This window comes from Monosiga brevicollis, genomic scaffold (genome assembly GCF_000002865.3).
Source record: "Monosiga brevicollis MX1 MONBRscaffold_3 genomic scaffold, whole genome shotgun sequence".
NCBI lineage: Eukaryota > Choanoflagellata > Craspedida > Salpingoecidae > Monosiga > Monosiga brevicollis.
The window spans coordinates 1,827,658-1,855,250 of record NW_001865040.1 but is presented as its reverse complement, the minus strand read 5'-3'; the positions used below and the strand labels follow the sequence as shown (position 1 = coordinate 1,855,250).

Sequence of the window (27,593 nt, the reverse complement as noted above, 5' to 3'; positions counted from 1 at the left end):
TTGCCCCGAGCCCCACCACTCAAGCCCCACCGCACTCACCGAAAAAGAGCTGGCCATGGAGCTTGAGCAAAGTCTGCAGCCCCCCACATTCAGCCTTGAGCGCTGCCAGAATCGGCTTCCCCAGATGGTCCACCACCTGACCAATTGAGACTTGTCCTGTGGGATTCATTGTGACACCGCCATTGAGCTTTTCAAGCAGCAGAAGAAAAAGACCCGGTATTGACACCAGTCACAACCGTTCCGCATGTGCCCCCTATGCTTCTTTCTCTCAAAGCAGCTGCCTGCTAAACAAGACCAAACAAAGAAAAAAAAGAGAGCCAACAATGGAAGGTAGCCCTCTGGCTTTACACCACACACTCACCACCGAGATGATAGGTGGCGCCAGAAGGTAAGGTCGCCCCTTTGTCAGGGTCTTGCGCGAGAAGCAGCGCCAAAACCCTTTGCACAATGTCTTCTTGAATTGAGGCCGCCACTTGCCGACAATTATTGGGCCGCTGCACTCTACACCAGTACACGAAGAAGGAAGTTTTTTTTTGCATTAGCCTTGAGCGAACGCCGGAAATGACCCATGCATCCAAACTGCCAGCTGGCCTCGGCCAAGGCCCCACCGCACTCACTCGACGCGGGGCTGGAACGTGCGCCCTTGTGAGGCTAGATCGATGCGCTGAACATGCACCCAACCGTATTCACCGTGAGAGTCCCTTTGTAATGAGCAGTGCCTCAAGGGCAGCAAACTGCAGTGTGTGTGCCAAAACTCACTGCTTGTCGACAGTCTTCTGCCGTTCGCTGCCAGCCCATCTAGAAGCCCACACGACATGTGTATCATCATCATTGACAAACAAGAAACGCTCTTTCAGCACCTGGGAGCTGCATGCCTGCCCCAAAACGCACCAGGCAAGTTCGGCGGGTACTCGGGATGCGCAGAACATCCGAGGCCACTGCAAAGCCACACTGGGCCGCCAAATCAACCACATAGCGCAGGTAGCCGCTGTAGGTACTCGAGGCCCCAGCATCATGACCTTCACCGCTAGATTCGCGCTGGTGCCGTGAAAACCGCGTCCCATTCAACACAAAAGGACAACAAGGCAGAACCCAAAATTTGGTCTGTCAAAGTGCCAGCGCGTCGGTCAAGATGAGTCGCGTGTAAAATCGGTCAGCTCCAAAGTATTATGACCGGGCCCACTGTGAGTGCAATGGAAAAAACAAACAAACAAGAACACAGGGTAAACAGGGCAGGTCCCCATACCTGTGGTGTGCTGCTTGCCGCAACGAGGGGGATCCAGGGTGTGAGCTCGTCGCTGTGATTGCCCAGAATCCACTCGCAGCTTGGGTAGGTCAAACCATATCTGGACCCAAAACAACGCCATTCACGGTCATGGGCAAGGCAAAAGTCAACCCCATCCATCACGAGTGCGATCGCACGGCTGCCAACTGTACGTACTTGGGATCGACGGCCGTTTCCAGGAGCTCAACATCAGCATCAAAGCGATCCCAGATTCGTCGCCGTTGCAGATCCAAGCCCAGACCTAATACAAGAGCCCGCCATGAAGGCCAACTCCGCGCTGCTGTCTCTCATGAGGCCGGTAGCCGAACTAACCTCGAAAGCCTTCTTGAGCCAAAAGCCAACAGAGCAACCCGTTCCCACACCCTAGTGGAGCATGATAAGCCCGCATCAGTGCCACAAGCACACGGCACTGTCCCCTACTCTGCGCTACTTTGCACGCACTAGCATTCATAGCAAGGAGAATGATCGTACCGAGATCAACAAACTTGTAGGTAAAGTTTGCGGGAGCTTGACCCTGCTCCGCCTCGAGCTCGGCGACACGTCGAAAGAGCAAGATGAGAAAGGTTGCAATGCCAATATCCTCGTATACAAACTTTTCCGGATCTGTGGACTCTGTCCAGCTCTAGGAGGGAGAGGAAGGAGCCCGAAACAAAAGAAAAGCAGGGTAATGCAATCCATGTTGACAGCGCCATACTGGAGGCCAACATGTGTGTGCATGGCATGCCAACCTCGACTAGGGCGGGCCCATATTTATCGCGAAGCTCGCGATACAGGCGAGCGTATTCAGCAGGCGGCACGAGCATCGTTTCAGGGGTTGGGCGCCAGCGCGAGAGCTCAGAGGCCGGGCCTGACACACAGGTCAAACAAATTTCATGTCCATATTTTCATGCTCTCATCAAGGCTTGCAGACTGAACCGGGAGGGCTGACGCCCACACCATTTGGCTTACCATCGGCGGCTGCCAGCCAAGAGGTGAACTTGGGCACAAACTTGGTAAGAAACCAGTGGGAGGATGGAAAGGTTGGTGCTTCGACGTCTGCTTGCGCCTATTAAACAAGGACGGGGCTGAGCATGCCGTCCACTGACACAACGGCGCCGAGCCTTTCACGCCAAAGATGTATTTAGGCTGACGCATACCAGAAGCGTGTAAGGCGGTGAGCCACAGGGACGGGCAGGTTCGGCGGCTTCAGAGTCCAGGAGGACCTCATATGTCACCGCACCGCGAGCATCAGCTGTTTGGCCCTCTGCTGTACTTTTCCCCCAAGTCAAGCGTACACAAGCACTACGATACGCATATATATTGAGGGCCAGCTGGCGTCAGGGTTGGTGCACAAGATGCAGCGACGTACAAGGTAGCTGGGTGATTGGAGAGCGGGCAAAGCCAGGCTCGCTGCGAGGCAGCATCAAGAACCAGAGCTTCACAATAGCTAGACAGGGGATTGGTGGCAGTGGTGGCACGTAATTCGTGGTGCACGACCACCAGGTCACAGGACCGCCGCAATTCGAGGAGCGCTGCAAAGTTTTCGGGAACGCCGGCTTCGGGATCGGCGGCACGCAACTTCTCAACGACCTGGCTGGGAGACAGCGAGTTGGCACTGTATCGCGTTTCAGTCCCACCAATTCTTCTATTGATCAAGTGGGGCCGATGCTGCATTTCACGATGCGCGGCAAGTTAGTCACCGCAGAGAAGCTGGCCGAGCCTGGCGTAGGAGCAGAACGATCACGATCCAGCGGCACTGGGTAAGCGTTGATGCGGGGCGACATTGCACGTACTATGTACCGATCCAAGGCTTCCAGAGCACTCTCCTCCTCTACGGGCGCCTCCGTGGGCTGGGTGATCAGCCGAGCCCAGACACATGACCGCCCGCCACTCCTCGTGGTCGTCGTGGTTGTCGTCGCCATCCCGCTCGTCACAAGTTTCTGACAAATCCTTCACGTGAATTATCAGCATGAGCTGAGTCTCCTGGTCCCTACACAGACTCACACTACCAGATAAAGTGTGTCATGGTCTGACCGGTAGGTATGCTCATAGTGTGATAAAGTGTGATGTGTCTGTGCTTTGGTTCCTCCTCCATTGTGTGTGTGTTTGTTTGTGTGTGGGCGTATTCAGAGAGAAAGAGATGAGAGACAGATAAAGAGATGAAAGAGAGAGAGAGAGAGAGAGAGACGTGTGTGTGGCATTTGGTGGAGCTCTGCTAGACCAGTCGACGAGCAGGACGGGAGCAGCGGTTGGTTGATCTGGGCATATATCTGCATGCACGGTTGCTTTTGAGGAGATTCCCACGTCGATCTAGGACGGTAGCTTTGAGGTGGTCTTGTCCTTTGCGGCGGGAACGGCTGTCTGGCTTTCAGACCCTGAACGTGGTTCGTTTTAGAACGTGCTTCTTTGCTCGGAGCAAACAGCAGCTGGCACATCGACTTCCTGCTGGTAAGCGGTTGCACTCCGGCCTCTCGCTCGGCAGTCAAAGAGGCCCGCATCGGAATGGCTTGTATCTTCTGCCGGCGCTCAAGCTGAAAGGCTTTGCCTCAGGCCACGCGAGTGGTTCTTGTCTTTGCAAATCGTTTCGGCCCGACTATCTGGCATTTTTGGCTTCTGCCCCTTTTTTCTGTTCGCCTCCAACCCGTCTCCAGTTGAGCCCCGTGCTTTGGGCCGAGTGTTGAGAATGCGCGAGATTATTCATGCCACACACTACCTTTTATTTGCATCCAACCCCCTAGATTCCGGAGAGGACCGTTGGATCGTCACCGGGACGCCTCTGCCTGTCATCGGGGATATCCTCCGACAGCCTTGCTGAGCGCGCGCTCGGTTTAGGTCTTTGCTGTTTATTTCGCAACGACCGGATCACGCGCTCGGCTGGCTCACCCACGTTGCCGGGGCATGTGCGGCAATGAGTGGCGCTGATACCTCCTACCTGGGCAATTCTCTTGACCAACCCGCCCGCAAACCTCGCTCAGTCCGGAAACCAAAGGCTAAGCGCTTCAGTATTGGCAAGGGGGTCGTAAAGGAGGAGACTTCAGGCAGCGAGCTCAAGCTTGAGCGTTCTTTCGCCCCCGCCTTTGTGCGCAAGACCTCCTTCAAACCCGTTGATCTCGCCAACTTTTCTCCCGACCACAGCTTTGCCCGCAGTATTGAGACTGCGCCCGTCAAACACAATCCTCTTTTTGACGGCGCTGTTTCCCCTCCGGTACGTGCCTGGCGCTTGAACCACTTGGCGATTGTACATGTGTACGTTGCCGATTTGCAAGGGGCTTACACTGTTCCTACGCCCACGTTAGCTAACTGCACACGGCGACGAAGCGAGTCGGGCAGATTTGGACACCAACGACGTCTTTGCTGCTGCCCCCGCCGAAGACAATCCAGTGCACCTGATTGACATGGGTGACATTGTGGTGCCTGATGACCCCATCTCTAAGCAAGGTAAAACATGCTTCTACCCCTGTACAACATGCCAGGGGCCGTGGCTCACCTCACTCGCCTCTTCCCCCCCCCCCCTCCTTTGCTGCTCACAGGTGTTTTGGAGCTGAGAGAAAAGGCCAACTTTGGTCGCAAGAAATGGGCCTTGCGCACTTGCACCCTCCAAGGGTGTATTCTTGTCCTCTCCGTTCCCGAGGTGAGCTTGATAAAGGCGCTGGTAGCATTACATGCGCGTCACTGCTCATTGTTCCGATGCAGCAAAAGGCTCATCCGACCACACGTGTTTCAATCGTTCTCACACAACAGACAGACGATGTCGAGGAGCGTATTGACTTGTCCACGGGCTGCATTGCCGAAGCTCAAAGCAATGGCACCGAATTGCTTCTCTCGACGCCGTCGCGGCAGTATACGTTTCGCGGCAATGAAGCTGACGTGAAGGATTGGGTACGTCTGTCGGGCAGTGCCATGCACGGACATTGTGCGTGTGTGTGTGTGTGTGTGCGTGTGTGTGTGTGTGTGTGTGTGTGTGTGTGTGTGTGTGTGTGTGTGTTGCCTGATCATTTTTGCACATGCCTTGCTCCTTCCATCCATGTCATGCGGGGCAATGACAACAGGTGCTCCAACTGCGAGAAGGCATGAAGATGAAGCAGCGCAAGGTTAAGATGCGTGTGTTGCAAGAAGTCGTCATTCGAAAGCAACCCGATCAGGCCTTGGGCGTTTCCATCGCCGGTGGCATCGACTCGCCCGATCCCCTGAAGCGAGAAATTTTCATTATCAACGTCGCTCCCGACGGCACCGCCGCTGCCCAAAATGTCCTGAGCAAGGGGGATGTGCTGGTTGAATTTGGAGGCCACTCGCTTCGGAACGTGTCCCATGCCAAGGCCGCTGAGCTGATCCGACAGGTTAGTATGCCGTGCCCACTCCTTATCACATGCTGTGGCGTTTGCATTGGAAGCTTATTTTAATTTGATTCTTCGGTGTGTTTGCGCGCATGTGTGCGGTTGTTTTTAGGCCTCGGGTGACATTAACGTCAAGGTCTTGCGCCGCGTCAAGTCAAAAAAGTCACAGTTGCTTGCGCCTACCACCATCGAAACAGCTGGGCCTGTGTCATCCGCCCCCGTCCCAGCAAGTGAAGCTCCAGCACAACCTGTTGGCCCTTCCGAACCCGCTGCAGAATCAACCAATGCCGAGCCTGATGCCAATATTGCCGTCGAGCCCGCGGCCCCGGCGCCCGAACCCGTTTCCGAGCCCGAGGCCCCGGCGCCCGGACCTGTACCCGAGCCTGTGGCCCCGGCGCCCGAATCTGCCTCGGAAACTACCGAAGCAGATGCAGAGCAGCAACGTCGAGAGCGACTCAAGCGCATGTCAGAGAAACGCAAGCAAGCACGCCGCTCTCAGCAAGCTGATATCGAGGCTGCGCTGCGTTTGATCGATGAATTGCCCGAAGAGTAAAGGTTTTGGCACACAGTCTGACTCGATCGTATTCTGCGCACATCCAGTTTGTGTTTTTCGTTCGCTTTTCTTCTTTCTTTCTTTCTTTCTTTTCCTTTCTGGTTATTTTGGTCACGTGTAATGGCTCCAATGCGTGTCTCGTCCTACCTCTCTTTTGCTCTCGCTGTTCCATCTCGCTATGTTTCGTGGTGACATGATGGCGTGATGCGCTGTTTCGTGTATTGGTGGATCAGGCATCATTTAGTAAATCAAAGCCTATACGAACTCAGTCAACGTTCAGGCAACCGGCTCCCAAGGCATCCGTTTCCATCACCCGTAGTAGTGCAGTGAGTGTGCAGGTGACTGGGGACTGGCGCTCCGAACCAGCCCAAGACAAACGTATTTGACTTTGTTCTCGAATACAATTTGGGCTCTCAAGACAAAATGGGCGAAAACAGGTGGGCACACAACACATTCGCACATGTTACGTGTGCCCACAACACATTCGCACAAAAGCTGGAACGATGTATAATTATTCAGAAGAAAGGCACTCAACTCCAGCGCCGACTTGTCGATGCTCAACCGATACATTTTTCTACACAAATCACAAAAAGATGTACACCGGTCTGCTGACTCTTGTTTTGCTGCCACTCTCGTTTGAGAGCACCAGAACGTGCGCAGCACGATTGGCCAAGAAGCAGCCAAGCAGCAAACACTCACTGAACCGCATGCAAGGGGTCCTCGAGGACCAACACAAAGGTCAAAGCTAATAATGCAACGCCCCATTGTATAGAGTCGGCTTAGGCTGTCACGCCCGCCAGAGGGGAGCAGGGTATGATATTGTTCTGGAAATGGCTGCGCCAGTAATAATTGACTAGTTGGGCAATGGTGTCACAACGAACGCCTGTGGAAACCAGCTCAAAGCGACCGTCGGCCAATTCTTGCACCTCCACCTCCACGAGGTCATCCTCGGGCGGAATGATGAGCAGAAGCCACTCATCCGTCTCACCGCTGTCCGAAGGGCGGAGCGCATAGGTGCCGGGGCGGGCGCTGCGCATGGCGGCCAATCCGGCGTCTTCCGTGAACGGGTCCAGGAAGAAGGAGCCGCGTTTGCGATCTACCGGGGTGTGCAACCGCTCTCGGGCCAGGTCGGCGGCATGACCCGAATTGACCGAGCTGCTGCGCGCAAGCTGACTGCCTGAACTGGACCGACGAGGTGGCTCACCGGGGCTCACAATGGTCTCTGAGCGGTCTCGAAGGGTAAAAGGCGCGGTGGCATTGGTGGGCGTGCTCGGCCCCATGAGGTCCAAACCATCGCTCTCGTTGACAAAACCATAGCCAGCAGCGGCATAGGGATCGGCCATCCCAAAGGCACCGCGAGCGCCCGCGTAGGGCACCTTGCCGCGGCCACCAAATCCATCCTCGTCCTCCTCGTCCTCCTCGTCATCGCTGACGACGGCGGAGATGGCCGGGGATGGCTCGGCCGTGGACAGCGGGGTCTCCGAAGCCAGAAGGTTGGCAAAAGACACCTCCATGTTTCGATACTTGCTCACCCCTGCGTCCGCACCAAAGCGAACGGGGCGGGTGACGGAACCCCCGGGTCGTTTCATGCTCACAGCGAGGGAGAGGTCATCAAAGCTACGACTCAAGTCCATTTGGCGTGCTCGCATGAGGGAAAGGCCCACGGGCGATCCCTGCTGACCTTCAACATTACTGCTGTCACTGTCATCAGAGTCAGCGAGTGAGGGGTCAGCAGGGTCGGCGGGCTTGATGGGGCGACGACGAGGGCCTGGGGGTGGTGGAAGAGGGGGAAGGTCGTTGGCCTCGAGGGCTGGACCATCCCAGACGCGTTTTTGGGTGGTGGTAGCCGGACCCGCCAGGGGGGCCAGAGGGGCCAGGGGGGCGGTGACGGCGGCGGTGGGGTCAGATTCAGCCAGGGCGGCAAGGGTACGCAGGTCATAGGGACTCTCGGCTTCCTCCTCATGATATTGACTAAAGCGGTTCTTAGATTGGCGACGGCGACGAAGCGCGGCAGCTTCCTGCACACGGCGGGAGGAACGGCGAAGGCGTTGAAATATGGAGGCGCGTGGCCGGGCTTTGACGCGAAACTTTTTGATCATGCGGGCCACGTGGCGGGCGGTTTTGCGATCGCGCAGTTTGAGGCCGTGGCAGGCATATTGGCCTGGAAAGACGGAGCTGCGGGCGAGAATGAGGTAGAGGTTGTTGTCCACGTTTCGAACGAGGACAACCTCGGCTAGTTCAAAAGCCAAGAGGACATCGCTGGCCTCGTGGAGGACGAGGGCGGTGGCGGTGGCCTTGAGTTGGACGGGCCTATCCCAGCCCCACGTGGTGGCGGGCGCGTTGCGTTCCGGAGACGTGCGGCGGGAGGAGGCAGAGCTGGAGCGGCTGGGGCTCGTGTGTCGCGAGCCGCTGCGGGAGGAAGGGCGTGAAGTGGAACGAGAGGCAGCAGCAGAGCTCTGTGGAGAGGGGATCTGGGAGGGGGTGCGCAGCATAATGTGGGCGCCCAGAATGTGTTCATCGCCTGGAAGAATGTCAACGTCGTTGGTGTCGGCATGCACAAAGCCAAGGTAGCGCACGTCATCGTCAATGGTTTTTTCCTTCAACATGACGGCGGTGTCTTGTCGGCCCGGCTGCTGCTCACGAGAGCTACGAGAGCTGTGCGTACCAGCACACACACACACACACACACACAAAAGAGTGTCCTGTCACCAGACAAGAAGCAGGACCGACGACTTTTGCTGCACTGCGCCACTTGGTGGTAGTAGGAATGAGCCCCAGCGAGCCGGGAAAGGGGGAAGGAGGAGGGCGAAGAACGCGAGGGTCACAAGTAAAACCAACAATCAACGCAAGAGGAACCAGGCGACGAGAAAAATGCCACCTGCTCCACACCGACCAGACAGACCAGGTGGATGGATGATCTAAAAAATCGCGCGAACGACTGAAATAGCGCGCGCGCTTCCTCCACACACACACACACACACACACACACACACACACACACACACACGTGTCAGATGTTTTCTCTTCTCTTCTTTCCTTCCTTTTTTTTCTTTTATTGCTCGTTGTTGCCGTTTTTGTGACGGTTGGCTACGGGGTGGTGGTCGGCTTTGGGCCGTCAGGGATGGCTTCAGGAGCATGGAGAGGGCCGTGCATTGCAGTGAGTGAGTGAGTGAGTGAGTGTGTGTGTGTGTGTGTGTGTGTGTATGTGCCCGGTACAGTTTTGGCTTGCTGGGGAACTCAAACGGATGGCGACTGCCAAAAGGCGTGTAAGAACACGTTTCAAAGAAATTTAATCATAAACGCGGAGGAATTTCCTAATGACTGCATGGTCAAGTAGACAGAACGTCTCCATACGCAATCCAGCACAAGTGTGTTACAACACGTGACTGTGTGCGCCCGCTGCTGAGGCTGGAGCCCTGAGACATGGCGGCGGCTCCCGTCAAGAACGTCAGGGCGGATGACGGCTCAGCAATCTCCAATTTTTGGAGCATCTGTAGCATCTCGTTTGGGTAGAATTCTGGTTTACGCCAAGTCTGCCTGCTGCCCTTTTTGGATGGTCGCCACGGACATGTTACTATGAGAGTCATTGCTCTGACAGGCCAAAACGTCTTGCCCACCCTATTCGCTTGTTTATCCTTGGCTGTTGCTTCAACCAGGCGCAGTGCCAGGCGCAGTGCACGGCACTGCCTCTTCCCTCTCCTCTCCAGATCAGCCAATCCCCCCTGCCCGCGTCCCTGCCGGCTCTTGCGCTTGCTCCATCCATCGCTCCATGGCTCCATTGCTTTCTCCAAGAATTGAGATGTGTGGTCATAATTTCAAGGCAAGCGTCAAGTCCTTTGCTCAGGTCGTGATGTCAGAAAATTCATGCCTTCGAGCATACGTAGCGTTACCATGTGAAGTCCTTGTATTTTTAAAATCATGTTTTGTTATTTTAAATTGGACTTGACACTGGTTGTTGTTTCTTTTTCTGCTCGCTGTCTCCCGCGCGCTCTCTCTCTCTCTCCCTCTCTCTGTCTCTCGTCTCTCGCGCGCTTCTCACGCTTCTCGCGCTTCTCGCGCTTCTCGGAGCGGTGCGGGCCGCTGGAGGGAAAAGAGCTTGGTTGAGGCTTGAGAAAACGAGGCGGACGTCGATTACCAAAGACCCAGCACTGAGCAAGTCGAGTCAAGCCAGTCGCAAGCCGATCGATTTGCGATTGGCATTAGCCTGCTTTGCAGCCCGATACCTCGATTTCATTGCCTTTCCAAGGCCCCACTAGAGAGAGCGGCCGGTTGTCCTGCTCTTGGCATCATCGATGCCATGAGCTCCTCCGATCTGGAAACCTTTTTGGAATGGCCCAACGGGTTTCATCTCCCCCAATGCTACCACGTTCACACCGTGCTTCCCTCCTCCTCCCTTGTGTATGTCCAAGCGACGCCTCGTCGGGCGCGCGCGCTCTCTTTCTCCCTCAGCGCCACCCCTTTGTTATCGGGCCTTGTGCTGGCTCCTGCGCTAACATGGCCTCACATTTCACCTGTGCAGACAACTGGCTAATGCCACCATCAAGCCTGATGTGCCTCGAGTTGGCTCTTTCTTTATCAATCGCCGCGAACGCAATGTACAGCCGTTACGCCCATGCCCCTCTCTTTGACTTGCCATCCTAAGAATTCACCGCTGTCCTGCTGCGCTCGCGCCTATCCGCCATTCCACAGACCGCCACCATCAAGCGCTATGCCAAAGAATACGTCTTCAAAGACGAGTTCAGCGCCCTGCAAGTCTATCGCGAATTGATCTTGCTCAAAAAGGTCCGCCCCGCCGCCAAAGCCCATTCCGACCCAAGCTCAGCTCGTGGTGCGCTTTGTCCTTCATGGCTTGCTCATCCTCCTGCTTGATCTGACGTGCAGCTCAAACACGAAAATGTGGTCTTGCTAATTGACCTCTTTGCCTCACCACAAGGAGACCTCTACCTCGTGACCCAACAAGAGGTCTGCATTCACCCCATCCCTGCCTTTTCTGCTTGATGCGTGCCCCACGCCGCTCATGTGTCCCCGGGATCGCCCTGGGCCCGCTTCTTAAAGGACACGGAGTTGGCGCGGCTGCTCACGCCCCGATGGAACTGGGACCCCGCACACGTGAGCTACATCATGTACGGCGTCCTGCGTGGTCTCAAATACATTCACTCTGCCGGTGTCATTCACCGTGATATCACGCCCAGCAACATCATTCTCGACACGGTATGCCCAGCCCGTCACGCGCAAAGCCCCGCCCTGCCTCCTTTTTTTGATCTCCAATTCTTGTTTTCTTTCGTCGCCACGTTGGGTACTCATTGCTGGATTTTGATAGAACTTGACGGCCAAGATCACCAACTTCAACCTGGCCCGCCCCATGGAGCCCAACGGCCAAAAGACAGGCTACGTCACAACCCGGTTTGAATTTTCACGCACGGGCCCCATTGAAGAAAACGGATCAACATGCGGGCGCGCCAGTAGCCCAGTCACCCGCGTACTCACGCCTGGCACCATGGCACAAATCGCTCGGCTAGGTACTATCGAGCGCCCGAAGTCCTCTTCACTTGGCAAGCCTACTCAACTGCCCTCGACATGTGGAGTGGTACGCAAGAGCGCAATCTATTCAGCCTCAAAATTGCATCGACCAGATGTTCTTGCCTGTTTCCCCTCACATTAGGGATATGAATGTCCACAGCTGGTTGCATTTTGGGCGAAATCTTGAACTGCATTCAAGGCAACGTCACCAAAACCTTTCGCGACGACAACGGCAACGAGTTTCCCTGCTACGCCCTCTTCCCGGCAGACTCACACGTTGATCACCTGGTCAGCATCATCAAAGTGCTGGGACCACCGCCCCCGTCGGTCCTCCACACCATTTCAGACGCCACCCTTCGCATGTTTATCGAGTCCAAGGTCAGCCCATTCTGTGTCAAGGCTGTCACCCCAGCCATGACGGTCAAGCTATGGCGACTCGACACCGGCAGCCGGTGCTCACCGTCACGTTTGGGTCGCCTTTTGTTTAGGTGAAAGAGCTGGAAGGCCAAACCTCAACCATCTGGTCCTACTTTGAGGCGTGTGGGGACATGCATGCCAAGTCACTGCTCAACGGCCTGCTCAGCTTTGATCCTTTTGTGCGGCTCTCAGCCCCAACCGCCCTGGTCTGTCCTCGCCCACGCCCTGCCTGCACTTGCACTTGCTAGGACCACCACCACCACCACCACCACCAAGCCTTTAGGCTCACGACTGCGCCCCCGTAGACACACCCCTACTTTGCCAGCTATCATGATCCCCAAGATGAGCCAACCCGCACACCGATAGACCGCAGCTTTGAATCTCGCCCCTTCACGCTACCCGAGTGGCAAGCCTGCTTTGCTGCCGTACGTACCTAGTCTGACGCTCAACTCTGCCTTCACTGTTGGCCACACAGTTCGCATGTTACAAACCGAGTCGTTTTCCCTTTGAGCTCGAATACGCGACGATTGTCCTGTATGCTAAGAATGTTGACCGGCACATCTCACGGCTGGCTGCGTGACTGAATGACAAGCAGGAAATCAATTCGGATGACCAAGAAAACGACATTGCAGATCTTGAGCTACGAACGCCAGGTACCAGTTTGTCCAAGGCGGCTGCTCAATGCTGGCTTTGTCTTCAGATGATCTCTGCTCATAAACATGGCCTCTGATGCAGTGGTTGGCGGACCCGGGCCTCAGCTCGAGGTTGAGCCCTTGGGTGACCTTGATGGCCTTTCTGATATGATGTCTGGCACTGGAACCGAGGATCAGGCAGCTGGTGCTGCAGCAGGTTTGTGTCATTCCACGTGCATGCTCGCTCTATTTCATCTGCACCCGACCGCCGCCCAAAACCTTGCTGTCTTGGCTTTTTTTTTTTCTCCTCCTATTCTCACTCCCTGCCTTTCTCTTGTTTGATAGGCTTGCAAAACCTGCAGCTGGACCTGGACTCGGTTGAGTTGGATCCTCTGTAAGAGTCTGCACTATAGTGCATATTCCTTGGTGTGCGCGTTGATGAGGCTCGCCTCGCAATCTTTTCACCGCTGCTCCGCCAACTTTGTCAGATGGGAAAGCTTAATGCAGGAGAACGACAACAGCGTCGCACGTCTCGGGCAACTGGAGCATGATCGAGAGCAACTCATGCAGCGCATCGCAGGAGCCACGCAGATTGACTCACAGGTGCGGCCCAGAGCCAAACGATGACAGGCGATCTCACTTGTTTGGCTATTGAAGCGCACCACTCACATCGCGATGGACCCTGATTGCCACTTTCGCTCCAACAGACGCAGGCCGCTTTGGCGGATATCGAAGAGCAGATCCGCAATTTGCAATATCAGACCAGTCTGGACGAGATGTTTTCGGGCGAGTAAATGGGGTCAAGAGCTCTCGAACGCCTCGGGAGTTTATGGACGTCCAAGCTAATTGACTGACACATTTCACCCGTTGTCGTCTTCATCTGTATAACATATCAACATCAATTTGCTGTTTGCTGGTGGTGACATTTCTCCTCGAGATGCAAAGGAGACCAGCCGGAGGAGGTAGAGAGAGTTGAGCGGTGCAAGTTGTTACCCAGATCACATGCACACATGCACACAAGGCCTCAGGCGAGCGTGCGGGCCTCAGGCCCACTGAGGCAACTCTCAGTGCCGCTCACGCCCAGATACAAAACTAAAATAGATCTAGAGTTCCAAGCACGGGGCCTGATCTGTATCAAAGAACCACATGTCCGCAGAGCTGTGGCCGACTTGAGGGAGGGTTTGTGCCAACACCACGGCGTAGGTCACGGCTTCGTCCTGCTCAGCAGCCATGGGCTCGGGCGTGGTCAAATGAGCTTCCCGACGCCACCAGTGGGGGGTCGTGCTGGGTGTTGAGGTGACGTTGGTGTCGGTGTTGGTGCTTGTGGTGGGTGCCACTGTTGTGGTGTTGAGCGGAAGGGTGCTAGCAGGACCCAGTGGAGCTTGAGTGATGGGACAACCGACCAAGATGATCGTGTCCACGGTGATGGACTCGTGAAAGTCCAAGAGCTTGGCTGTGACGTTGAGCATAAACTGGACTGCAAAGCGATTGTAAGGTCGCGAGGTCGCCGACACGCAGCTCGGTTCGAATACCTTCACAGCATCTGCACCGCCAATGGTGGCATTGACCACGAGCTTGACTGAATTCTTCTTTCGGTGGGGCATGGCGTCAAAGCTGACGGTCATGTTACCCATGGATTCGTCCTGTTGAAAGCAAGCAAAGACCAGGGTTTAATTCGAGCGTTGAGAGCTGCGAGGTTTGTGCGCAGATGGGCAAGACTGGTGCGCACGTGTGCTGTTTTCATGCTCAAGTAGCCTTGGCTCAAGGAGACGGCAAGGTAGTTTTGGTTTTCGGCGATGAGGTCCCATTCAATCGTCATGTTGAAATAGTCGATGGTGTGGTTGTCCAAACACACGACGGTCAAATTGTTTGCCGTGCCACCCGTAACACTGCGCCACGGACAGGTACATGAGCCAGCGAGCACCAACAACTTTTTTTCGTTTTTTCGGTTTTTTTCTTGTTTTGTTTTTTGGTTTTGTTTTGTTTTTTTTTCACAAGCCCAGCAGGATCCGAGCTTGAAGTTTGAACCACAGCCAGTAGTTTGGAATCGGCAATTGGGCGAGGAGCAAGCACCCACCGCATGCCGACGGTGCGTGGGTACAGGAAGAACATGGTCATGCCGATAATCAGCGCCGTCAAGAGCGTGGTGCTCGCAATGATTAGCTTCCTGTGATCATTGCACAAGCCGGCACAAAGTCCGGAACAAGCACGACAGCCAGCACGCACGGCATGAGTCGTGTAGCAACTTGTATTCGAGACGTGCACACTTGGAGGTGTCAGGCGTTGGTGAAAAAGAGATCGTACGTGCGGCGAGGTTTGAGGCGCTTGTCGCCCACGGGAATGAGCGCGACCAACTCGGAGTGCTTCATGGCATCTGCGAGAGAAAAAGGTGGATGCATTGGATGCATGTCATGGAACATCATGGTGAATTTCTTGAACCAGGCGCGATGGCAAAAAAAAAGGGAGGGGCAAACCCCCTGTGTGATACATGCAATGTTGCAAAAGGCCTACCCCGCTGAATTTTGCCTTTTCCCATGCAGGTGGGGCAGGTTTCGTGGACCTGGGGTCGCCAGTCCTTGCCGCCTTGACCAGGCCTGCATGCATATCGTCAGAGGTTGCACATCACATCACAGAGGTCAAGGCTGTCACAGAGCGGGTGTGCGAGGCGCAATGGGCGAGGCACGGTGGGGCTGGCAACGCAACGAACGCAAGCAACGGGGTTCGAGAGTTGTTGTTGTTGATGCTGTTGTGATTGTGATGCACCGGTGAAGAGGCCTCGTAGTCGGCCATGGTGACGTTGCAACGGTAGAGCTCGGGGCCAGGCGCTCACCGCCACCAGCTGACGGAAATGACTTGCCGAGCCGGAAATGAGCCCGGATATACGTGTGCCGTGGCTCGCGAGTTGAAGAAGAAAGGCTGGAGGCTATGTTGCAAGGAGGAAAAGGCCAGGGTGAGGGACATGAGCGACAGCCATTGCAGCCACCTACACGTGCATCGCCGCCACACCATCCAAGCTCCCCGATACCGTTGAAGCCCCCCGACATACCGCGTGCGGTCAAGTGGGACAGCTGGATAGGCGGAAGGACACCTACGAAAAGAGGGCGCATCAATCGGTCAACCAGCCCCCGCCCGTCAGCACACATTTAAGCCATATGCTCCAAGAATCCACGCCCTATTTCCTTCTGCACCACCGTTCAAGACCTCGCCCCGCCCTCCCCCTTAGCCTCGCTGCCATCATCACAACTCGGGCCTGGCATCGACGCCAGCATCAGCGCCGACCCGTCGGCGTCACGTTCACACCGAGTCAAAAAGAAAAACTGCTGACAATCCCGAGCCATCACGCTACTTAATGTACATCGTTTTTATCTGACAATACTCTTTGCATCAAAACAAACAGTTTGCAAACATCAATACAGTCATAATCAAGGCACGTTAGCTTACTGGCGTTCTTGGAGGAAAATGTCATCTTTTTGTTTCTCTTGCGGTTCTTTCTCTTGTTCACTCACTGCAAAACACACACATACACACACATGTGTGATAGATACAAATCTTCGATTGCAAACGAAGGAGAACAACGTGTGTGTGTGTGTTGTTGTGTGGTGTGTTGTTGTGTTTCACTGTTTTATTTTTTTTTCTTTCTCGCACTGTGCAGCTCTCCAGGTTTTTTTGGAATATGTCGCAAAGGGGGTCATGCGAGCGAGCGAGCGAGCGGGGAGGGTCATTGCTCACTGGGGCGGCGCTGGATGGCTGAAAGGGATGACGTTCTGGGTTCTCCCTGGCTGGGGAAGGGGGGTATGGAATCAGGGTCGTTGACCTCTAGATTGGTCATTGGCGAAGCGGCATCGAGCCGGCTGCACACGCACGCGTACATCTTATGAACGCTTTGGCTTCCGTTTGAACTTGCAACATCAGGGCTGGACTGGACCGGTAACATGCACCGCGCTGTCGTGGCCCTTCTGGCCATCCTGGCGCTTGTGGCTGCCAATTCGCACCACAAGTTTCAGGTGCGTCAATTCTCTTGGCCGCTTAGCACAAACAATTTCTGCTCGTTTTGCAAGATTGGTCGCTTTGCCGCATCCCTCACGCCCCCGACCCTTGCACCCAGGCCAACTTCAACGGCCCCAGCTCATACGAGCTGCACAACTACAACCCCGTCGCGGATAAACGGGCCGTGGTCGTCTCTGGTTTGTTGTCTGGCTCGAGACGCTTGAGAAGCTTAAGCAAACACAAGGACAGCCCCCCTGCCGTGCTACAACCCTCAACCCCTCAACTCACCCTTGCCCTGCACCATGTTGTTAATTTGCTACCTTAGGCCAGGCTCGCTTCACCGTCTTGACCCCTCGCCTGATTCGCATGGAGTACAGCAATGACGCCAAGTTTGAGGATCGCCCCACCTTGGCCATTGTCCAGCGTAACCTCTCCGTCCCCGCCTTTACGACCAGCACTGCCAACGGTGTCCTCACCATCACCACTGGTACGGTTTGACGCCTCCGCCTCGCGCCTGCCGCTCGCTCCGTCTTGACATCCTGACAAGAGCCCCTCCATCCTTGCCTCGCGCGTTGTCACTCGCCACTCATGTGACCGTGCACACAGCGGAGGTCATCCTCAGCTACACGGTGGGCCAAAACTTCTCGGCCTCAACGCTCTCGGTGAAGCCGGCCTCAAACAGCTCCAGTGCCTTCAAGGGCTGGTACTACGGTGCCCCTAATCATGGCAACCTCTTGGGCACGTAAGTCACCAGACGGTTTGTTCTACACCACCCTTGGGTCTGAGCAAGGCCTGACTCACCCATCTTTACTCGCCCGCGCCCGCTAGGATCAAGTCTCTGGATCTCCTCGGTGTTACCTCGCTCAACTGCACCGAAAATGCCAACATCAACGTTCACGACGTACGTGCCACATCCAAACGCCCTGTTTGCCAATTTTTTTCCCATGACAAATTAGCCTGACCGCCTTGACCGCTGTCCCGGGCCTAACAGGAGAGCCTTCACTGCGAGTGGGCTGTCGTGTCGCGTGATGGCTGGGCCGCACTGGAGGACGACACTAACTGGTGCGTTGTGTAAACCTAAGGAGCAGCTCTGTCCGCTCGTTTGTGCACCCCGCTCATTTAACGGGATACTTCTTGTCTCACCTTTCTTTGCAGGTGCTTGACCACCGGCGCCGAGTGGTGGGATAGCGTGAACCACAATGACATTGATACCTATCTCTTTGCCCATGGCCATGATTACCGTGGTGCCTTGGCTGATTTCACCGAGGTCGGCGGCCGCATCCCAATGACGCCCCGCTACGCCAGTGGCGTCTGGTACACTCGCTGGTTCGATTACAACAACCTCGACGTCAAGAAGGTCGTCAACGAGTACCGCTGGCACGCCATGCCCCTGGATGTCTACGTGACTGACATGAATTTCCATAGCAAGTACGAAGCATAAGTCATGTTGCTTAACCGTGCAATGCATCCAGGCTTCCCGCACCCCATCAGCTCACCGCATTTCAACATAGGTACCACTGGGGTGGCTACACCTTCGACAAGCACCTCTACCCCTTCCCCAACGACACCTTTGGCTGGATGCATGACCAAGGCCTGCATCTGGCGGCCAACCTGGTAGGGCAAGCATCGACCGCCCAACATCACACCACACGCCTACGCTCATTAAGCCCAAAACATCGCCCCTCTCCTTGGCTACCAACCCAGACGTGCGTCCTCACCCATGCCTGCCTTGGTCAATAGCACGATGATGATGGCGTGCACAACACGGAGGATTCCTTTGTCAACATGTGCAAGGCAATGGGCCTTAACGTGGATAACACCACCGAGATTGACTTTTCTGTCCTGGACAAGGAGTATTTTTACAACCTTGAAGACATTGTTCTTAAGCAGTTCAACATGGACACCTTTGACTTCTGGTGGCCCGACTGGCAGCAGGGCGGCACCCAAGGTGGTGCCGCCGGTGGCAAGCAAAACCCCACCATCTGGATCGACAAGATGCGCGTGACGGACCCCAAGCGCCAGAACACGGATCTGCGTGGCTTCCTCCTTGCTCGCTGGGGTGGCATGGGTAACCACCGTTACCAAGTTGGCTTCTCCGTACGTACACTCGCTGAGCGCTTGTCTTGCTTCGTCACTTTTGTTTGAGTTTTGTTTGTTTTTTTTGTGTTGCTTTTTTCTCTCTTCCTCCCGCTCGTTCCCATGTGGCAGTTGTAGTGTGCTCTCCAGCTGATCGCGTTCCGTCTCTCGGTGCCAAAAATCTTCAATCCTCGGGCACTAGGGTGATGTGGCGGCTCTCTCGTGGGACAACCTTGCCTATCAACCTTATTTCAGTGCCACCGCCTCCAACGTTGGCGTACGTCCTCCTGATCCGTGCCACTTTTGCTGTTTTCTGATGACTGTTTGAACGATGGTCCGCTTGCACCCTTGGCGTTCACCTATTGCAACCTGTTCGTCTTTCTTTAACATGCAGTACGGCTTCTGGAGCCATGATACCGAAGGCCCATCGGACGATTACGAGATGTTTGTGCGTTGGGTCCAGTGGTCTTCCTTCTCCGCAATTCTCCGCTCCCACGAGCGTGGCATGTCCGGGGGTGCGTGCGCCAATGCAGGCACCTGCAGCGTCGTTCGCCCCTGGAACGCGCCCATCAAGTACGCCGAGATCAACCGCGACACTCTGCAGACACGCAGCCGCCTCATCCCTTACATCTACACCGCCGTGCGCCAAGCCTATGACTCTGGCGTACGTTTCGTCCCCTTGTGTGCGCGTCTGTTTATTACAGGGCTCTGTCTTCTCGTTTTCGCGCCGCTCTCACACCAGTCTTACCCCCGTCATTCTTCGGTGCATTTATTCCAGGTTTCCATCATTCGTCCTATGTACTACGATTTTCCCGAAGAAGAGCTGGCTTACGCATCGGATCAATATGGCAACTTCTCCCAGTACATGTTCGGTGACGACATGCTTGTTGCTCCTGTCGTGGCACCGGCCGGGGATGACCAAATGACGGAAAAGACCATTTTCCTGCCCAAGGGTACCTGGCTCGAGGTTCCCACTGGCAAGCTCATCGCTCTTAGCGAGAGCATCCAGTACACCAAGAAGTACGATCTCTCCGAAGTCCCAGTCTTTGTCCGGGCTGGCGCCGTGGTATGTCAAGTCTTGTCCCCCGGGCCTCGTGTCTGTCTTTCTTTCTTTTATTTTATTTTATTTTATTTTATTTTATTTTATTTATTTTTTTTCTTTTTACGACTGTACCCACATGGCCCTCATGATTGTTGCCAATGGCTTGGCCGGGGCTTTTGCACTAAGATCCCCTTGCGCCCATTCGACACCACCGACACCATTGGCGTGGCTCAACGCCAATACACCGCGCTTGATTTTGAGATTTACCCTGGCACCAGCAGTGGCTCCACAATGGTGCGTGCATCACTTGCTGCCAAACCCTCGCTGCACCATCAACTGCTGTTCACATTCCCGCTCCGTTCACGCTTGCTCCTCTGCTCTGCCGCTGGCATTTTGACAGTTGTACGAGGACGATGGTAAGACCACCAACTACCTCAACAACCAATACGTCTGGACCAACGTGTCCTACGTTCGTCCTGATGCCACCAGCATCATCATCACAGTCACCTCCAAGGGATCATATCCGGAATTCCCCGCCACGGTATGTTGCGTTGGCTCTGGCGCTTGCCGTACACCCAAACTTACGTCAGTTTTTGCTGGTGACCTGGCCGTTTGAACTAACTCTTTCCTTCCCTTTCCTCCTCAATAATGCGCAGCGTGATCTCAACTTCCGTCTGGTCAATGGCAACCCAATCACTTCGGCCTCCACGAGCCAAGGCCACCTTTTGCGTGCCTCCCGCGTGAGTGTTGATCAAAGTCGGGTCCCGAAGAACTTGCTCCGATTCGTTCAAGACGCTAGTAGTTGCTGTTTCTGCCCATGCCTTTGCCGATATCTCACCACAATGCTCGCTTAAACAGTACCAAGCCGCAAATACCTATTCATATGACGGTGTCAAGATGGCGGCCGTCGTCAGTGTCTCTGGCGTGTCGACTTCGTCCACCTTTTCCATCAAGTTGTCCTTCGATGCAGGTGCGCATGTGCTGGAAATCAAGCACAACCCTCGCGTGACACAATCCGCACGTTGGAAGGGAGGAGGGGTGGGGGGTCATTTTGTTTTTGTTTTGTTTTTCTGCTCGAAGGATACTTCACTTCATGTACTGCAAGTCCTCACGCACATGCGCCCCTCTTTCTACTCGTGCTTCACAGTCGACGACAAGCTGATGTCGGGTGTGCGCGGCGTCTTCTCGCACGCACAGCTGGGCAAGCGCTGCTTGGACGAGGACCGCAGCACCCCAGGCAATAACGATCCCAACGGTGGCCATCTCATGTCCCTTGCGTCAACGGCCGATGCTCTCGAGTATTTGGCGGTGGCCAATATCAAGCAATTCCACGCCGCTATTAATGACGTGGCGCTGCGTTTGAAAGAAAGCCAGGACGAGATTGCTGGCTGTACGTTTGCGCCAAAAATATTGTGTGTGCCATCTTGTAGCTCCTCAGGAGGAGACGTGACACTGTTTGTTGACTCATGTCTGCCCTGCTTCTTTTCATGTTGTTTCTGCTGTGGGGTTATACTCACACAGCGGTCGAGCCGGATCCTTCGCCGCTGCCCGACAACGCCGCGTACAGCCTCTTCGACCGATCCATGTCCGACTCTGTCCTGTGCACGTCGCTTCAGTGCCAAGGATCCAACACCTATTACACCCGCGTGAGTGAGCAGGTTTTCAATGCTGAAACTTTGCGTCCTTGGCGTTCACCTGCTGCTGGTTCTGGGCATCTGACCTCGGTTCTGGCTTAACCCTGCAGCTCCGCATCGAGGGTTACTTGCCCGAGAACGGCATCCCTGGCACCATTCCTCTTTACCTCTATTGGAACCAACGCGAGGACTCCAAGAAGGATAACTTGGTCACCACCAACTCTACTGTACGACTTGTTCACCTCCGTTTCGCACTTGCGCGTTCACAACAATGACAGATCTGTTTTTTTATTTATTTATTTTTTTTTTGTTTTTTTGGTTTTTTTTTTCTTTTTTTTTTTTTTCTTTTTCCAAACAGCCCCCGGCAGGTTATACCACGAGTGGCTACGACAACGGCCAGGTGTTCTCGGCGCAGCTGGATGGCACCATCCCTCTTCAGCTTTGGTACAACGCCCACACGAACGACCATGCCACCGTTGCCAGGTATCCATTCGTTTCTTGCGTTTCCCCTTTTCCTCCAGCTCGGCCCTTTCCTCACATCCCTTTCTTTCAACCTACCTTTCTAGTGATGCTGGTATTGCTTGGGTCAAGGGCAACAACTATGCGCTGGTGGATGGCGCCATGGGCTACATTTACAAGGACAACCAAAACCCAGATGCTGGATCTGGCCTGCTGCGTGCCCACCTTGCCAACCCGGTCACTCTCGACCCTACCCGCCAGGCCTACGTGCAGTCTCTGCTCACTTCCATTTAAAGTGGTTCACCATGTCAACACTTTGCCACGCTAGGCTTTGCGTGGGCCACCTACCAGTCCAGCACTGGGACGCCGCCTGCGTGAATTAAGTTCTCTTTTTGTTTTTGTTTTTTCCTTCTTGAGGATACCGTTGTTCAATTTCTTTCTTTCGCCATTTGTTTTCTTTCACTTCTCGCACACTCGCGCCGGACCAGTTCAAAGATTATTTCGCCAACAGCAAGCATGCTTATGATAGCACATCAATGTGGTTGCAGTGAAATGGCCTGTAGCCCTAACCCATTGCTGCTGGCAGACTCGGCTCGTGCACCTTGCTCAATCGAATGTAAAAGTTGGCGTACATCGCTCTTCATCTTGTCACGATACACACGGTCTCGAAAACACACTTGTTCCTTCAGCTGCCGCTCCACAGCGCGGATTTGTGCTTCCGCAGCCGTCGTCGCCTTGTTCAATTGCCGCATCAAGCGTGCCCTTTGCGTCGCCTCGCTGAGGCGCTCCTTGCCTCGGAGCTGTCACATGTGTGGACACATGGTGGATGAGTGTGGTGTTGCGAGCGATGAATCAAGCCGACAAGCATCCCGTTGCCTTCTTTCAAGCTTCGATTAATTATCAACCCGAGGCTCACCTCAGTCAAGCGCTGGCTTGGCCCGCATGCATTCTCAAAAGTCTCGAGCTCTTTCAGGCGTTCCTGAGATGCCGATTCATGTTAGTTTTGGCCCAGTCCCTCGCAGCATATCAGTTGAGCCAACTCGACCTGGACTGACCTCACGCTTGAGAATAGCCTTGGCTACGGCCTCCCACAGCTCAACCACGCGAAGCAACAGCGGCAACCCAGTCAGATTGTCCAGGATAGAAGAAGTAACAGCTCTATGATGGGCGCTTCAAAACACGATGCATTTGCAACCGTGGTGAAATCTAGAGGACATCCCTGGCAGCCTAGAAGTACGCATCCCCTACCGTGACTTAGCGTTGAGCTCGAAATGGCCGGTGGAATACTTGATGGCCAACGCAATTTGTTTCTTGTTGGATAATTCAAGTGACTTCCAAACGTCCTCAAGTCGTTGTGTCAACTGCGCGTAAGCCTCTGCACGCCTACTCCACACACCGGTGTGAGAGTCACAACAAATTCTCACTGTGCATCCGCCCACTCAAAGCTAGCTAAGAGGCAAGCTTCGCGTGCTTCGAGCGCAAACATGCGGGGCAACCCCATCACGACCTACTCTGTCTGAGCAGCATGTGTGGCGGCTTCGATGGCCTCCTCTGTGGCAGCTGGATCCTGCACCTTCAAAACACTGGCGGCAGCTGCATCTGCTGCCTCGCCACCCAGGCCGACCAACTGCAAGCGTGCCGAGAGAAGTTCAGATGGACGGTTGTCACTGTACTCGCGGAGCAAACAATTGCATTCATGGCAGCAACGGCAAAAAGCAAAAGCAAACACACACACACACACACACACACACACACACACACACACACACACACACACACACACACACACACACACACACACACACACGAAGACTGAGCAGGTACGGACCAAAACTGAATTGACGTTCCATTGCCCGCGCTGGTAAGAGGTCTGCCGCTGGCTCACTTCTTCCGAAGCCTTGGCCAGCTCGGCCAGCGCCTGTGCGTCCACTTCCTCCTCCTCCTCGTCCACATTGGCGCTATCGTCCGGCACCCGAAGTCCCAATCCAACGTCCAAAAAGTCAAGTGGCTGCTCCGATGCAAACTCGGTAAAGTCTTTGAGCGAAAAATGGGTGGACCACCTGCCACACGAGCACAATACAGGAGCCGAGCATTTGAGACAGAAAGGAATTGCTTCTTGAGAATTCAACACGCCAGCGAGCAGCCTTCCTTTTGACCCATGCGATAAGCATGCAACCGTACCAACGCTCCCAGGTGCGATATTCGCGTGCCGCCTTGGCTACTTCTGGCACTGTTGATTCTTGAAGTGGTTTGGTGGGCCGAGTGGCGTAAGTTCGCACGACCTTGGGTGTCGATCCCTCAGTGGCCACCACAGGAGGAGGCGCAATCGAATCTGTTGCCACAGGCACAAGTGATGTATTGATTTGCTTCCATGCTGTTGCAGATCTAAGTAAAGCCACACCCAGGCAGGATGAGGACGTACAACGATGTGACCGATGTGAAGTCACAGCAGGCAATCCACGATGAGATGACCTACCGCCACGGTTGTAAAGTGGCCTCGAGTGCCGCGCTTTCCTCAAGAGGCACCACACTAAGGGTGCAGTACACACAACAGATGAGAGGCAAGAGTCACGAGGAACTGTGCAGACCGGGGCAAACGCAGGGCCGGGTCGAGGGATTGGGAAGAAAAGATGTCCCAGGATGAACCGGTGCAATGAAGGTGAGGGCTACGCAGTCAATGACATACCCTTGAGTGTGGTCAGAACTAAGTTTAGCATCGAGCAGATTGTCGACGCCGTGAAACGCTGCCAAATTATCAACAACCTTGCGCAACTCGGCTGTTTTCATGAGGGAAGAATCCAGTTGTTCAAGGTCGTGGCGCGCAAGCTGAGAATGGGGAGCACGCAAATCGCAGCGAGCCTTGAATGAGAGCATGGAAACTATCAGCAAACCAGCATGGGGCTTGGCTAACAAACCTCGTGCTGGTAGCGGGACCAGAGTGGCGGCATGGGCCGCATGGTGACCAGCTCCGCCGGTTCACGATCGTAGAGCCGAGGGTGGGTGCTCCTGTACTGAAAGTCCAAGTCTTGATCCAATTTACCCTGAGATGCACGTACAAGACGAGGGGGTGAAGGAATACGACCGGCATCGCCGCGAGATTGAGTGAAATAAAATGAGACAGAGCCCCAACACAATCGGGACACAGCACCGAGTTCATACTTGTTGAATATAGGCTTGGACATGAGCCCCACGTGGAACATCGTGCTTTAAATATTGTCCTCCCAATGACCCTGCCGAGACGCTAGGCGGTTTGGCCGGATTTGTGTACTCGGTGCGCTCGACACGAAGCGTAGACATGAGCAAGGGATCCAACGAGCCTAGAAGGAAAACAAGACACACCAACAATGGAGATGAAAAAAATGGCAAATCAAACCAACCCCGCCCCCCCCCCCGCTCCGCTTGTTGTGTTGAGTCTGCTGAGAAAGGTGGAGGGGGGCAAGAACGGCGTTTTGTATCGCATTTGACGTACCCTCCTCGTTGGCATGTGGCTGACTGTTTCTGTAGCGCATGAGCTCTAGATGAGCAGCCTCCATGTCTGCCATGTGTTCTCTCGTTGATTTCATTTTGGCACGCAGAGCTGCGCACGGGATGAGATGGTGAGCTTTATCAGCGTCCAAGCTGTCGACCTTCTGCCTTTTGCCCACAAATGATTGCTGAAGGAGAAAAGGCGTTTTTCGTACCAAACTGGGCTGACTGCTCTTCCTGGATTTTGGCAATGAGGCGCTGCGGACCCATGGTCCGGACTTCCTCCGCTGAAGGCATGTAGTTGTTGGGCTGTGAATAAAGGTGATTATGGGGCTCGTCCGGTAGAACGCGAAACCCATGAACAGAATGCGGTCGAGGTGACCCGTGCCCACTCGAGGCTCTAGCATAGGTGGCCAGAAACAAACGCTGATGAACCAAAGAGCGTACTGCTCTACAAATACGTGCACAACAGACAGTGCATACCGCAGATTTTTTGCCAACTCGCTGGCCTCGGGCTGAAGGTCCCCCAAAGAGAAAGCACGACGCAGGGCGTGGTCTGAGGTGGGGAACGGGGTGGCCATCTCCGGCTCGCCGGCTGCAGCCAAACTATCAGAGGACAAGGCTCTGGCAGCATGCGGATTGCCCGCCAATCGTTCCAAAAGTGTCTCGCGGGTGCGCGCAACAATACCACGCGCCACCTCCTTGGGTCGTGTGAGCCGCGTGCGCACGCGACTGCGCTTGTAGCCAGAGCCTGGACATGCAAAGCGAAAACACATTGTAGCAATGGTGACGGTCGCGTGTTGGCGTTGAGAGCGCAAGGGACAAAGGGAGGGAGTGTGAAGGAACGCACTACGACGTGTAGCTGGTAGGTTGGGTGAGGAGGGGACAGCAGGCACGACAGGCACGTGCAGCATGCTTGCATTGAGCTCTTGCATGGCACGCCGCTGTGTCTCACTGCGGCCAGCGGCTGGGATGCAAGAGAAAACATCAAGAACGGAATTTCGAGGAAAGCACAAAAGCAATGTGAGTGACGATGGGAACGAGCTCAAGCGGATAAAGAATGGCCTCAAAGGTCCAGGTCCTACTTGACATTTGGGCCACGGGTTCCCATTGAACAATATCGTAGGGCATGAGGCGATTGGAGACAGAGGCATGCTGTGGTCGGCGAATGGGCAGGGGCCGGGCTGCAACGTTGCCATGCTCAATCAATTCCGTGGCCAGCCTCTGGCAAAGTATCTTCATGGGAAAAGCGCGCCGCAGCTCCAGATCCAGCTTGGCCTGCAGTCGATCCAGGATATCAGAGGCCGAGTAAATTTGACGCCGGGCAGCGGCATCTAAAGAGAAGACCCAGAGGATTGGGACCATGTCAGTTGGTTCAAGATGAGGCAGACAAGTAAAAACAAAAAAGCTAGCAGCAGCAACCCACTGTAATCGGATACGAGACGCTGGAGAATGACGCCAGCAATCTCGAGGCAAGTCCACGGCAGCCGTCGAGCAATCTGGTCGCCATAGCATACCGCCGACCATGAGGTGTTCTCATCAAACAAGTGCCAAATCCAGATGAATTATCTCAGCGTACCTCGCGATGCAGGTGCTCGGGAGGCGGGGCGTGCAGCTTGCGAATGATGGCGGGCGCTTCACATATCTTGGGCCATTGTGACAGGAGAAATTGTTCGGTCTTGGCAAAGAGACCGCTGAGCGCATGGCTTGCTTGTCCATCAGCATGACTCGTGGCCAGCGTAGCTACTCGATGGAAGTGCCGTAACAAGTCACGATCTGAATCCAACTCATCCGTGGCCGGATCCTGTGGGCAAGCGAGAAAAAGAAGCAGGGCGCGTGTATGAATGAGGTTCAGGGTAGCATGCATCGGCCGGTCTGGGGACCGGGCGAAGGCAGCGAGGCTGGACGGGACTGGAACAAACCTTGAGCTCAGCGCTGCCTTGGGCAGGGCGATTGGCCTTGACCTAGCCCCCGACGAAGCAAAGCAATGGGTGAAATCGTTGGGGAATTGAGGGGTTTAGCAACCTTTCACTCACCATGGATTCTTCGGTGAGTGCCGCAGTGACTCGCTGAAGGACTGCATCCATGGTGGCATGAAGCTCATCATGGTTGATGTCAGCCCCCACCGTACGGTGGTGGGTACGATGTGCCACGCTCATGGCACTCGGTTGTCGTTAGGCTGGCCGAGGCGGGAGGGGGGGGGGGGGGGG

At 54.9% G+C, this 27,593-nt stretch overlaps 7 protein-coding genes across 7 annotated transcripts; 3 read left to right on the top strand and 4 right to left on the bottom strand.

Annotated features, from left to right (window-relative positions):
- Positions 1-755: 755 nt before the first annotated feature.
- On the bottom strand, positions 756-3,186 carry MONBRDRAFT_23080 (uncharacterized protein; the record flags this gene model as incomplete). The annotated part of the gene is made up of 10 exons (XM_001743089.1): positions 756-875; positions 1,247-1,346; positions 1,442-1,526; positions 1,598-1,648; positions 1,757-1,907; positions 2,014-2,132; positions 2,234-2,330; positions 2,422-2,566; positions 2,634-2,932; positions 3,058-3,186. The coding sequence occupies 10 exons, from the start codon at positions 3,184-3,186 to the stop codon at positions 756-758; spliced, it is 1,296 nt and encodes a 431-aa protein (XP_001743141.1).
- Positions 3,187-4,172: 986 nt separating this feature from the next.
- MONBRDRAFT_23079 (uncharacterized protein) lies at positions 4,173-6,151 on the top strand (the record flags this gene model as incomplete). Its single annotated transcript, XM_001743421.1, has 6 exons — positions 4,173-4,469; positions 4,561-4,702; positions 4,795-4,895; positions 4,958-5,143; positions 5,314-5,601; positions 5,711-6,151. The coding sequence occupies 6 exons, from the start codon at positions 4,173-4,175 to the stop codon at positions 6,149-6,151; spliced, it is 1,455 nt and encodes a 484-aa protein (XP_001743473.1).
- Positions 6,152-6,541: 390 nt separating this feature from the next.
- On the bottom strand, positions 6,542-8,757 carry MONBRDRAFT_35975 (uncharacterized protein; the record flags this gene model as incomplete). The annotated part of the gene is made up of 1 exon (XM_001743088.1): positions 6,542-8,757. One exon carries the CDS (start codon positions 8,755-8,757, stop codon positions 6,931-6,933), a length of 1,827 nt encoding a protein of 608 aa, XP_001743140.1. The 3' UTR covers positions 6,542-6,930.
- Positions 8,758-11,257: 2,500 nt separating this feature from the next.
- Positions 11,258-12,525, top strand: MONBRDRAFT_14615 (uncharacterized protein; the record flags this gene model as incomplete). Its single annotated transcript, XM_001743420.1, has 6 exons — positions 11,258-11,362; positions 11,472-11,554; positions 11,671-11,738; positions 11,832-12,049; positions 12,169-12,294; positions 12,394-12,525. Coding segments are annotated over 6 exons (732 nt in total), but the record flags the coding sequence as incomplete, so codon positions are not given.
- Positions 12,526-13,606: 1,081 nt separating this feature from the next.
- MONBRDRAFT_35973 (uncharacterized protein) lies at positions 13,607-15,796 on the bottom strand. Its single transcript, XM_001743087.1, has 5 exons — positions 15,767-15,796; positions 15,428-15,643; positions 14,798-15,094; positions 14,450-14,609; positions 13,607-14,363 (listed from the first exon to the last, which is right to left on the bottom strand). The coding sequence occupies exons 2-5, from the start codon at positions 15,508-15,510 to the stop codon at positions 13,824-13,826; spliced, it is 1,080 nt and encodes a 359-aa protein (XP_001743139.1). The 5' UTR covers positions 15,511-15,643; positions 15,767-15,796; the 3' UTR covers positions 13,607-13,823.
- Positions 15,797-16,652: 856 nt separating this feature from the next.
- Positions 16,653-22,212, top strand: MONBRDRAFT_5942 (uncharacterized protein; the record flags this gene model as incomplete). Its single annotated transcript, XM_001743419.1, has 19 exons — positions 16,653-16,724; positions 16,826-16,904; positions 17,033-17,194; positions 17,314-17,449; positions 17,536-17,608; positions 17,699-17,769; positions 17,863-18,135; positions 18,219-18,321; positions 18,448-18,804; positions 19,178-19,447; positions 19,562-19,849; positions 20,012-20,119; positions 20,226-20,366; positions 20,684-20,795; positions 20,973-21,215; positions 21,347-21,471; positions 21,570-21,686; positions 21,818-21,942; positions 22,026-22,212. 19 exons carry the CDS (start codon positions 16,653-16,655, stop codon positions 22,210-22,212), a joined length of 3,042 nt encoding a protein of 1,013 aa, XP_001743471.1.
- Positions 22,213-22,451: 239 nt separating this feature from the next.
- On the bottom strand, positions 22,452-26,748 carry MONBRDRAFT_23074 (uncharacterized protein; the record flags this gene model as incomplete). Its single annotated transcript, XM_001743086.1, has 14 exons — positions 22,452-22,718; positions 22,974-23,076; positions 23,167-23,301; positions 23,430-23,978; positions 24,100-24,303; positions 24,395-24,448; positions 24,605-24,777; positions 24,834-24,959; positions 25,078-25,235; positions 25,388-25,495; positions 25,599-25,834; positions 25,867-26,134; positions 26,234-26,350; positions 26,469-26,748. 14 exons carry the CDS (start codon positions 26,746-26,748, stop codon positions 22,452-22,454), a joined length of 2,778 nt encoding a protein of 925 aa, XP_001743138.1.
- Positions 26,749-27,593: the final 845 nt, after the last annotated feature.